Source organism: Sphaeramia orbicularis, chromosome 12 (assembly GCF_902148855.1).
Source record: "Sphaeramia orbicularis chromosome 12, fSphaOr1.1, whole genome shotgun sequence".
NCBI classification, from domain to species: domain Eukaryota; kingdom Metazoa; phylum Chordata; class Actinopteri; order Kurtiformes; family Apogonidae; genus Sphaeramia; species Sphaeramia orbicularis.
Window position 1 is genome coordinate 16486873 of NC_043968.1, and position 12775 is coordinate 16499647.

General features: G+C 37.7%; 1 protein-coding gene across 2 annotated transcripts; it reads right to left on the minus strand.

Annotated features, from left to right (window-relative positions):
• Positions 1-242: 242 nt before the first annotated feature.
• Positions 243-9797, minus strand: LOC115430543 (TNF receptor-associated factor 2-like). Of its 2 annotated transcripts, none has more exons than XM_030150616.1 (11): positions 9608-9797; positions 8793-9002; positions 8624-8702; positions 7737-7835; positions 7429-7587; positions 7233-7307; positions 6433-6507; positions 5298-5861; positions 4283-4460; positions 4024-4172; positions 243-3412 (listed from the first exon to the last, which is right to left on the minus strand). In XM_030150616.1, the coding sequence occupies exons 2-11, from the start codon at positions 8978-8980 to the stop codon at positions 3194-3196; spliced, it is 1785 nt and encodes a 594-aa protein (XP_030006476.1). In that variant the 5' UTR covers positions 8981-9002; positions 9608-9797; the 3' UTR covers positions 243-3193. The 2 variants fall into 2 exon arrangements, with proteins under 2 accessions (XP_030006476.1, XP_030006475.1); XM_030150615.1 differs by having other exon boundaries at positions 7429-7590.
• Between the last annotated feature and the right edge of the window lie 2978 nt (positions 9798-12775).

Genomic DNA, 12775 nt, shown 5'->3' on the forward strand with positions numbered 1-12775 from the left:
CCTTCAGTTCACTTCCAGGAAAGGAAGGTCTATATTGGGTAAGTCTGAAAATGTAGATTGCTCTTAAATTACACAGCCTATAAAAGTACAATAGTTGCTATTATTCTCCTTTTCATGTTAAATGCTTTCATTCATGACAGGATATATAGTGCCCCCTAGTGAGTGGCTCTAGAGTGAATTTTTTTAAAGGAATTGAAGGCAATCAAGTCACCGAAACCAACCAAATTTATTATACACTGCATGTCTTTTTAGCATAATCACATCAATGATCAATTATCAATGTCAGAATGTATATATATATATATATATATATATATATATATATATATATATATATATATATATATATATATATATATGGCTCTGATTTCAAGGTACATAAATCACTCAAAATACCCTGTTTTGAGAAACAACTGATACAAAGTGCACAAATAAAGTATCATCAAGTCAACAGCAACACATGATGGAACTGCTGTAGTTTACTGTAAAGCTTACATTCAAGAACCTTGAAAGAACCTTGAGAGGGTCTTAAGTTTGAGGACCGTTTCATGGGATAGTTTTAATGTTCTCCTCTGTTGCTTCCAGGAGCACTGACCCCATGCATCATACCGCAGTGACATCCATGCAACCCCACACACACACACACTTACACGCACCCACACCCACACTGACACCCACACACGGACACTCACACAGCCATACACACTTCACAAACTGAAATATAAACATATTTGGCACCATGTTTTAGCATAGAACATAAATTAAAACTTGCTATACAACATTGTTAGTACATGGAGGTAATATTTCATTTTGGCACATTACAAGAACACTCAAGGTTTAAAAAGTTCATGTAATTCTACTTATTACATGCTCCATTTTTCATTGAATGGTTTTAAGTTAAGAATAGAAACACACTGACTCTATGTAGAATGAATTTCCTAATATTAAAATGGTCTTTTTTTAAAACATCAGTTCACTTTGTAAGTTTCATGAGTAGCTAGTGATTCTCACGGTAGTGATGTCAAAGTAGTGTGTGAAAAAATGACGAGGAAAGTACTGTATTTCCTTGGAAAGTTCAAAATCCGTTATTCAGCGCTATGATGAGTGGTGTAATGAAATGGCAACAAAAAAGTCACGTGTGACCTCTGTAAACCCTTACAGCCAAAATGGCATTAAAATCTAACAGACATAATCATATATTGCACTCAAGAAGCATTAATAAGTCCTTACTGCACAAAGGGGTTGTCCTGGCCTGTTCAAACCATCTTGACAAACAAAAAGTTGGTATATAGATATAGAATTAATAAGGTATTCAGTAATACTATGTTCATTATAACATTTTGTGTATATTAACATCGATATATAGATTATTTCAACATTATGATATGAAAGATACATATTTATAAATTGCTATGAATATAGGCTGGCAGTCTGTTGAACAGACACTCAGCCGGATATAACATAATAACTATTCTATGATTACATATTTTCATCCAAACAAATACAAGTAAATGCTTTCACACGTGGCCCACAGGGTAAACCAATGTGAAACTCTATAGTGAATGTGAATTGAAGCCTCCCATGCACAGAGAGGTTTCAATACAGGTCGAGACTGGTTTTCAAACAGGCCAGCGTGAACCTTAAAAACCTCAGCATGCATGCTAAGTAAGTAGAACAGCAATCTCTGGTGGACACATGGAAAAATTACAGAAACATCTTAGATTGAGCCAAACTGTAGATTTTGTGTTAGTACGATATTTGAGATGCCTTATTAGAAATTACTTGGAGCACACTAGTATTGCTAAAACACTTTATAGATTTGTCTGGGGCTCCACTGAATCTGCAATAAATAATATCAACAATGGCCTTTGACCTACAACAATGTTTTACAGTCTCAAATTTTGATACCTCATTTCAGTCTCTCAACCTCACAAGTACTTCATGTATAACTGCACCAACATATATAGTAAATTCACATCAGTATTCTATCTTAGAGCAGCAGAAACACATACATGTATGCACTGTATACAGTATGGACAGAAAACAAGGAACAAACAATTCCTTCATTTTGTGGAATCTGTATTGACCTCAATCTGTGGTGGGGCACAGTACTATGTGTTGAGATGTGAGCTAGTGAGCATATCCTGGGGAAAACTCGAGCTATGTATGTTTGTCAGAGACAAAAACACATGAAGCTTTTATGCCTCAGGCTTGACTGGCAAGCTGCCCTGACTCCTTGGTAACTCCACTGTATCTTCCACAGATGTACCAAACCACCAATCAGAACCACCAACCCCTAATAGGAACAAATACGCAACACTAACTTTACATGTAAAATAGCCTGGTTCGAAAGACATGCAGGCAATGTCCACCATCACGGATGGCTAATTCACAAACAAGTTCAACAACAAACAAAGAACCTTCTTAAAACTCAATCAAAATGAGGAGCAACTTTATACTTAAAACGCAAGCGGCATGCACTTTGCGCAAAAAATGCCTGTAATCTTATTCATAACATAACTCCACGTTTGTCTATGCAAATTCACTCAACACTGGAATTGAGAAGCTCACAATATCCACAATCTGCAAGGAAAAAGCAAAAACTGCATCAAGCCACTCTAACTCTAGTATAAGCCAGCTGTCTACGGTGACATCAGAATGATCACATCTACTATCCATAAACTACAATCCTGTTCTAACACAGTCTGCATGTTCTGTAACATTGCACGTCTTCAAATATAGGAGATGATGAAAGGTACTGTTCGCTCTTTTTTATTTCATCCTCACCACTGTGCTTCTACTAATCACTGCACTGACCATGCTGCACTGGCGCTTACTTCTGTGCCTTGGAACTGAAAACTTGTGTGCAGACCTGAAGTAACATTGTATCACCACGGGACTGGTGTTGTGACGGCAAAAAGAAAAACTCCTGAAAGTTTTGCACCCAAAATGTACAGCAATGATGGTGGTTTTCTCTTAGGTCCCACCGAGTATGACAATGCCAGCGCCGTCTGGACGTAGCAAACTGCAGCCATATGCAGCATACAGTCGCAAGCATGTTTGCCTCCCTTAAGCTGCAGGGGACAGTAAGATGCCTGAACAGAGCCCTAAAAGGACCATGACTGAGCCAAAATAAAGCCATAGTGGTCAAAGAGCTGCCTGGTTGCCAAACTGTACCACCGTGTGGTATCGTCTAAAGGCCGGTGAGGTCTACTATCGCCTTGATGAAGATGGTGTCGTCGCGGATGTAGGAGTTCTTGGTGTCAAGTTTGGAGAGAGGGCAGAAGAGTGGACAGCCACTGGCGATGTTCATCTCGCTCACAGGTCTCTGGAAGGAGGAGGAAGTGACATCAGGGCGGAAGGCGTCAATGATATGCTCCCTGTTACTCTGGTCCAGCAGCATCAGAGTCACCTAGAAAAACGAAACAGGAAATTATGTATGAATACATTTAAAAGTGTCTGTGGCTTTATGTCAGTGGTTCTCAAATCATCTGGCTTTGGGACCCACTATCCCCCTGCAATGACAAGTCATGACCCAAATTGCTAAAAGTTAAACTTCTCAAATGTATTTAATGAAAAGATGATGCATTTTGAACCTGAGATAATAAGGAATATTGTAGTATGCCAACACAAAAGACAAGTTTAATGATAAACCAAAATAACCAGCAGGTGGTGATGCTAAAGAGGGAAATCTTCCATTTAACACTAAATTAGGTACATTTGAACCAAAACCAAAAAGTGTACTCAGTTAAAAATTAAAAGTGCATTCAGTCACTTAGTCAAGCATTAATCATAAAGCTAATATAGCAGCCAGAACTTTACAGTAACAGACACTTTTAACACACTTGGTGTTTTCATGTAAAATGAAATAATAAAGTGTAACTAGTGTTTCTTGTCATTATTTTTTGCTCAGGCAAAGGCCTGCGGCCCACTGAAAGCAGGTTTGTGACCCGCTTTTGGGTCATGACCTGCCAGTTGAGAATCACTGCTTTATGTGAAAACTTTTTTTTGCAGTTCTTTTACCTTCTGGTTGAAGGGCCATTTGAGCAGCGCATCACTCAGTCCCCTCATCACCACAAAAAACAGGGACAAGTGGCTGCCACGTCCTGTCCCATCTCCGTTCAGGTAAATCCGCAGACACATCTTATAGCCGTACTTACTGGTATAGAAGGCTGAGAAACAATGGATGCATACAGGTTAAAGTCACACTTTTGTAGAACGGTGAATGAACAGATTGCTTGAGGGAGAATATGCGCGGGGGGGGGGGGGGGGGGGTGGCTACCTGGTGAGAACATGGCAGGGGCTCGACCTGCGATGGCGTCCTGTCTCTTTTTAGCAAAGTCAGAGATCCTCCAGACAAAGACGCCATCGAAAGTAGTGGCGGACATTTCCCTTAGGCGGCCCTCCATCTCAGCAACTGTAAGGTCCTTTAGTCCCACTGTTCTCTCCAGCTGTCGCACCTGGATTTATAAAAAACAAAAACATGAAAGAGCTTATCAGCGCTTCCTTTAATTCATGTACTATTTGCTGCTTTAAAATTGTACTACATACTCAACAGCTACATGTTTAAAAGATGGATAAACGTCATTACTGAGTTTAGACTATTTCGACAGTTATTTTTACATCATAATTATTTGCAATATATATTTCCTCTTATTTCCAGTACTTTTAATTTTAAAAAGACAGGTATATGCAGGTGTTTATCTAAAGGTTTTATCCCTTGAAGGGATAATGTCACTATAGTTAAAGAACCTTAACAGGCAGTTGTTGTACTTTTGATCATCCTAAGTGCTTTTATTTCACCAAACTGACCAACTCACTGCACATTATAAAACATATTACATGGCTGCATACTGAATAAAATAATATTTTGACAACAAATAATGATTTAATAATGATTTTACTAATTTTAAAATGATCTTCCAAGTCTATGTTCAGAATATAGACCATTAGTAATGGTCTGTTATTCATATCATTATGTATGAATAACATATTGCAAAACATCATCATGGAGTTGAGAACTGAAGTATTCAACAATGCTGTAACATCTATATACCTAATTGATTTGAGGTGTGCAACAGTTAAACAGCATACTCTAGTTTTCATTAAAAATGTGGTGTGGTGTTAAACTTTATAGAATTTACTAGTAAGTATAATTGTTGTAAATCAAAATTTCATAAATATGAAAATATTAATGTTGCCCAGGGAAATATGGTTGGATCTTAGAATCACGCCTGTTAAGGAGAGTTCCACAGACATACATCTACAACAGTGATAATAACCATTTCTAATCCTACCTTATTACTGAGCGCTTCAATCTTATCCTGGTCCAGTTTATGCTGACGGTTGCTTGCTTCCATGGTGGTCGCAAACCTCTCCACCTCTCTGTTCAGGACACACACCACATTTTCAAACGTCCCAGATTTAACTTCCAGTTCTGTGCACCGCCGGCCCAGTTCGGCCACCTTGGTCTTCTCACTGTGAAGTTGGAGCTCCAGAGCTGCTCCCACAGAGCTGGGCAGGGGTGTGAAGGATGTAGACACAGAGAGAGTGGGAGCCAGAGTGGGAGGTGGAGGGAGAGGGGCTGAAACAGGTGGTCCGGGTGGTCCAGAACTAGAGGATGAAGAGGAGGCGGCTGCTCCCTGCACGGGAGGCCCAGAGGTGGTGCTGAGCTGGGAGACTCTGGCCTCGAGCTCCCTGAGGGACTGCTGGAGTTCCACCAGTTTGTGTCCAGCTATTTCCAGTCCCTGGGGCTGCAGGCCCTCCATGCTCACTTTCATGCCCATAATGTAGTGTAGCAGCAGGTTGAGATGTTCGTAGGCATAGGCACGCTCGTGGTCATGAATCTTTTCTTTCTCCACCTGAGACAGAAAAAATGACAAAAGAAGCGCGGATCATATCAGTAAACGTTTTTTATATTTGTCTATATAATGTGAGCATGTGTGTATATATATATAGTCACAGAAAAAATTATTAGACCATCAAGAGTCATCAAAAACAATGGCTATGCAATCAAGTGCTAACTCCTGTGTGTATCATGTGACTAAGACAGAAAAGAAAACATGGAATGCCTAAAAGTACTGTTTTTGTCAGTACAATGCCATATTGATGTAAGAACTTAAGTGATTTTGGTTATTATCAAGAAAACCATGAAAAATGGATAGATATCAGCTCTGAAATTAAACTCTCATGAGCTATTTTTGTTATCATTATATTTGTCCAAACAAACGTACCTTTAGTTGTACCAGGCATTAAAATGAACAAGAAATTCAATCAATCAGTCAATCAAATTTTATTTATATAGCGCCAAATCATAACAAAAGTCATCTCATGACACTTTACATATCGAGCTGGTCAATTGAAGTGGTGGTCTAATATTTTTTTCTGCAACTGTACATAAATATTAGTACAGGAGCCATTGAAGGTACTTACAGACATGTCACATCCAACCACATGAAATCGGCATGGAGTTCTGAATTTACTGCAAAACTTGATATGGTCCACATACTAAAAAAATACAAAAAAGCTATTAAATAGTGCTGAATGACAAACTATTTCCACTGTCACTGTAATATGAACACACATAAACTAGGCATTAATTGAAACATTTTCTTAAGGCTCAATATTGATATTAGTTGTTACTAATCAAAGAAACCAATAAATGATGTTTGGATCCAATATACATTTGAGATAAAAAAAAAAAGTAAAATCTTGGCATCACAATTTCTAGTAACTTGTTGAAATACAGTAAAACAGACTGCGAAAAAAAAAAAAGGGCAATTCAGAAATATTTCAACAAAGAACTGAAGGTTGGTCACATCTGAACCAAAATGGGAGCCACTCAATTATTTTATTGAATACTGAAAGTAAGAAATACAAATACTGGTAATCGCAAATGTATTCATTTCAGATCCAATAATCAGCTATGGCCAATAATCAGTTTATCCCTAAAAATAACCACATTGCAAAAGCAGAACCAGATGAATCAGACAGAGGCTGGGATACATGAGTCATGCATTCATATGTCCTGTGTCAACTTTAGTTAACTGGAGATCACTGCTATTTATTATATCATCATTGCAATAATAAACAGTGTTATAGCAGATCACAGTATTTTCTCACACCATTTTCCCAAAAAGTTAGCATTAGATAGATACTGTCGATACACAGCACTGTGATGTGTTGTACAAAATTATATTTCTGTTTTGTCTTCATGTTGCCCACAGATTTACCTTCTCTCTGGGTATTTTCTTCTTGGCACAGCCTTCACAGATCATCGGGTACTTGGGACAGATCTCATCATGCGCCTGAAAAAGAAAAAAAAAACAAGGACAATGTTTCTTTAAATGACACAAGAAGGGCTGCTGTGATCTGCTGCACAAGCCCCGAGTGGAGTCTCTCCGGATGTTCAAATAAATAATTTCTAACCTTGATATTTTTGAAGTGAAATGGTTCCTTGCAGTACTTGCAGTTGAGTGTTCTCTCCGGGCACTCTCGCTCATTATGGCGCTCCTGTTCATTGAAGCGGATTCGTTCTTTACAGGAGGGGCAGGGGATGATCATGAACTCACACTTCCCCTCGTGGTTCTGCTGCAAAAAGTACAACTAATGTGTTGGTAAGAAACCTAATTGTCTTGAAAATAATCTCTAAATGCTCTAAGACAAATTAGTTCATCGGGCAAAGTATCATAGCTACTAAAATGGACAACCAACCACTAGGAAGTGTGTAGCCTCACCTCATATTCTTTAATACTGCCTTTCCATGTGCAACTTTCATTGATGCAAACAGCTAACAAGTTTTCAACCTCCCTTCGAACAGCATTGTCAGGAAAAGCCTGAAAAACAAGTGAAAAAAAAAGGATATTTTAACATAATACCTTAGCTGTCCTGGTCTATTACAGATGAGGTAATAGTAATACTAATAATAATAATAATAATAATAATAATAATAATAATAATGGTCTGGTTCAAGTTTCTGTTTTAATCTCTACTGTTAGGGGAATCCAACATAAATAACTATAACAATGCCCCATCTACTTTTTTTTGCTTTTCTTCTGCATGTTTCCATGCTTCTCAGTCACTTTTAAAGGTTCAGTGTGTACATATTTTTGGCATTATTTAGCAGAAATTCCATAATTAGCCTCTTATGAGATGAAAACAGGACTTCTCTTAACTCTGTTTGCAGGCCATGACAGTACAGTTTGGATAAAAAAAAGTTGTTTTCAGAGAAATACTCAGTGACTGCTTTAATTTGTGATCACTGTTAAGATTCTGTCAAGAATTTAGTGTTCTACTCTGTGCCAGCTGCCATAGCCATGATATTTTGTCTTTACTTTTCCACAGCAGTGTGAAACAGCATCAGTTCATCTATTTGTATATTTAGTCATTGATTTAGACCATGAAAACTGCCGACTGAAGGTGTGCATTATCACATTTTGGCTTTTTTTCCTCCCTGACTTCAGTTTCTGCTACTTTAATGACAAAGTAAAGCTTCCTTTGACAAATAATAAACTCACATTTAAACATTTTGCACTGAATGCTGCAAATCTTGAGCACAACAGGGTTGCAAATCATGCTTCCATGATATAGAAACTCTTTTTGCTGGACAGATCATAATACTCACACATCCCTGCTTCAGAATTGACGTAGGTTCTTCAAAAATATCCTCTTTGATGCAAGCGTTGCATTTCTGGGGTCCATTACTACAACATAACAATAACATGCTAAAACCCATACAAGCTTCATAAAGCCGTTAGTGAAGTCATTATGAGGCCATGATGTTTGTTTCTCACCTGACAGTCCTGTTGAAGCAGTAGGAACAGAAGCGATGTCCACACTGGGCTTGAAAGGGTCGTCGGAGAATATTATGACAGCAGTTGCACAGGTGCTTGTCCTCCAGCTTGTTGCCCAGGATCTTCTTGGGGAAGCCGGGTTTATTGCTCTCCATGGATGAGGGAGGGGACGGTTCTTGTGTGGCCATGGTGTCTGTTCACACGTCACACCTGGACAAGGACAAGAACAACCAAGTTGGATTCTTCACACTTTAATATAAGTATAAACATGACAGTATCTGATGTGATGCAACAGTTAGAGGTGTAAGCAGGTGTGGACTGAACAGACTATTCTCTGCCTCTAACATTCCTGGAGAAGCAGTAAAACACGCTGTCAGCCGTCAAACATGGCTGTATCATGTGTGTGGAAAATCTTATCGTGTTATAAATCAAGCCAAGTAATGGTTCCTCTCAGTGACAGAGCATCACAGGCCAGCTGAAAAGGCCCACACCCTTTGTTTACATTTCCAGTCTGCCTTCGCGGCTCCTTGTAGTTTACTTGGCACAAACTGATGATCGCGGACTGGCTGTGTTTCTGATCCAACATTACACCCTCAGCCTACCCGGGAACGATGCTGACAAATCGCACATCCATTGTCTCTGTGCTCCTTCCTTTTCCTTGTCGCTGTTGCTAAGCTATCAGCATCCTTTAGTCAGAAGTGGTACCCAGCACACCGCCACGCCCCTTTCAAATCACAAGCTTACTGCCTGCAAGAGACCATTTACTGGAAAAAGCCTGTGCAAATGCTAGTGCCATTACTCCAGTTTGCACTTACCAGCGTTTAGTCTAAACTGTCATCGCGTGAAAAGGCTGGAAAATCACCCTCCCGGTCGCAGCGACGCTCGCGCACTGTGCAGATATTAAATCTGGTTTTGCAGCCGGATGGATGTGTTTTCCTTAACGTTAGCCACATAATATAGATGTGGTCCCCAAAAGCGATGGCTGTTATTGTCCAATATCGCCATTGCACTTTCAGACTGGGTGTTACGTCATGCGGGGGGCTGCGCGCGGGTTGACAGGCAGACGAGGTGTGGAGGCGCGAGAGTCATTGGCTCAAAACCCACGAGGAGGCGGAGGCTCCGTGGAAACAAAATAAACATCCATGTAAGACATTGTCACAGAAAGCCACCTTTTTCAGCCTAGATGGAGGTTTCATCTTTGTCCAGAAGCGCATCATTCTCCACCCATACCTGTTCATGACCTGTTTTAGAAAGAGATAGAATAGAATAGAATAGAATAGAATAGAATAGAATAGAATAGAATAGAATAGAACATAACGTAATGTAATATAATATAATGTAATATAATGCAATATAATATAATATAATATAATATAATGCAATATAATATAATGTAATATAATATAATATAATACAATGTAATATAATATAATAACTTCATGATGGTGTCATCATTTAAATGTTATTTTCGACTGCTCTTTCATTTTGTTCTCTTAAACAATTATCCCTGTATAAATCCTCACTGATGTAGAATAGCATGCTGTGCATAAAGACATATTACATTCAGATTCAGACTACTTTATTAATCCAAGAGGAAATTGTTGTGTGTTATGTTGCTCCATGCAAGTACAAGAAAAAGTAGCAGGAAAGAAAGCATCAATATTACAAACATATATATATATATATATATATATATATATATATATATATATATATATATATATATATATATATATATATATATATATATATACATTGATGTATAAAGCTCTCAAATATACAAGATAGCTTTAAATACATCAAAATATACATATTAAAACAATTAGAACAGCAATTTGTACAATATCTACTGGACAAGTATTACCAATAAGATAAGTAAAAGAACTATACATGAATTAGTGTGCAAAATATTGTTCTGTATAATTATAATTATGTGGCTATAAAGAGGAAATTAGGGTCCCAACAGTTGCAGTTGTAAAAAATTTTGCATTGGGTAGCAAAGGGGTGCCAGGAGGTTTTTGCAGGGTGGCATGGGAGGAGAATACATGGAATTCCCATATACACCTCCCAGTCACACACTGGATTGCCTTTAGCTTTGATGACACGTCTTATTCCATGAAAGTGTATGCAACGTCACAATAATCCAGAGTTGTAAACATTTTTGCCAAGATCTTGTGTTGACAGTCAAAGGTCAGACTGGAGTAATTATTATTTTCATTATGTAAAAAATACAGCTATGCATCCTTGGTCAACAGTATGTGCAGATCCTTAAAGATTGTATGCTACATGTATCTACCAGTCTTCTTGGCATCATACTACCTTCTATGACGTTAAAAGTCCAATGTGAAAGATTTAGGAGGATCTCAAGTAACAAAATTTAACAAAATTAATAAGTTTTGTTTAAACATTCCAATTAAACAAAAATGTTAAATTGGAATGAGCTTTTTACATCATTGTCATCGTTCACTGAATTCACATTGTATCATTGTTTTCATTTTTTCTGTCTTCTCCTGTGTTTAAGGGTTAATATACTCTTAACTAAAAACCTTGGAACAGACACAAACTAACACTGTCTGTTATTTATTATTATTTTTTTTTTGTTGCCACCATAGGAGAGGGTGAGGTGAGGTGTTGAAACTGCAACTTCACTCCTAGATGTCACTAAATACTAAACACTATACATTTAAGATTCACAAGAAAGAAGCTAATTCACTGGGTAAGGTGTCATTTTATGTGGCTGATGTATGTACAATATGTTCTGACTTCTGAATAGACATGTCAGCTGAAAATAACTTATGATTAAAAGGGTATAAGTTGTTGTAGTGTTCAAGAACTGCATGGGATCAAATAATTCAGATAAATAAATTTCAAGTGACACAGAAAAAATGAATAAGTGGCTGGGAGCAAAGTGAGTCACCACAGAGTGGGAGTGAAAAGGAAAGAGCAAAAAAAAAGAAAAAAGATAAATAAATAAATAAATTGGGGGAGCAGACAACAGCGTCATTACAGAGATGTGGAGAACAGAAGCAGATTATTTTTATGCAGCAAATAGAGAGATGGTAAAGTGTTTGACGTTATAAAATAATTGTAATTCAAGGCAATGCTGTAAAAGTGTAGATTGGGTAAATATCTTTAAATTAAGAATATGCATTTCCCCTAACATATTAGCCATGTTAAAGACAACAGATTGTTATATGTCAAGGATTTGTCAGATTGTATTGTTGCTTCTAAACTACAAAAATTGCTCAAAAATTGACACTGAAACAATATCTTAACATTTGCGCACTAAACATCACACATTCAAGCCTGACTGATACACTTTTGTGATTGTGTTTGTAGTCGTACTTAGGTAACATCAGTTTGCATGTATTTGTCTATGCTCTGCAGGTATGTCAGCTGACTCTGGATCAGTCTAATGCAGCTGTGTCAAACTCATTTTATTCAGGAGTCACATATGGCCAAATCTGACCTCCAGTGGACCAGACCAGTAAAATAATAGCATAATAACCGATAAATAAAAATTCCAAAAGTAAAATTGGTAAACTTTTATCAACATTATGCCTCAGCTTTTCATTTACACATGTACATTACGACTTACAGATCACAGTGGATCTACAAATACACAAAACATTTAATAACAGGCAGAATATTGTTGAAATTGCACTTATTATTAGGTTATTCATGGTTGTTTTGAAAAGATAGGTTGGAATTGTAAACATCTTCAACATGTAATTTTACACTTTTATGCTAAAACAAAGAAAATTTGGAGTTTTCATCATTTATGTTATTTTGCTATTATTTTACTTGACATCATACTGGTCTGTATATGTCCCCAGAACTAAAATTATTTTGACACCCCTGACTGTTAATATCTTCAGTGTAATTTTTGCATTCCACAAATTCATCCCACGAGCCAGATTGGACCCTTAGGAGGGCCGGTTTTGGAACACAGGCCGTATGTTTGACGCTCCTGGTCTAATGTC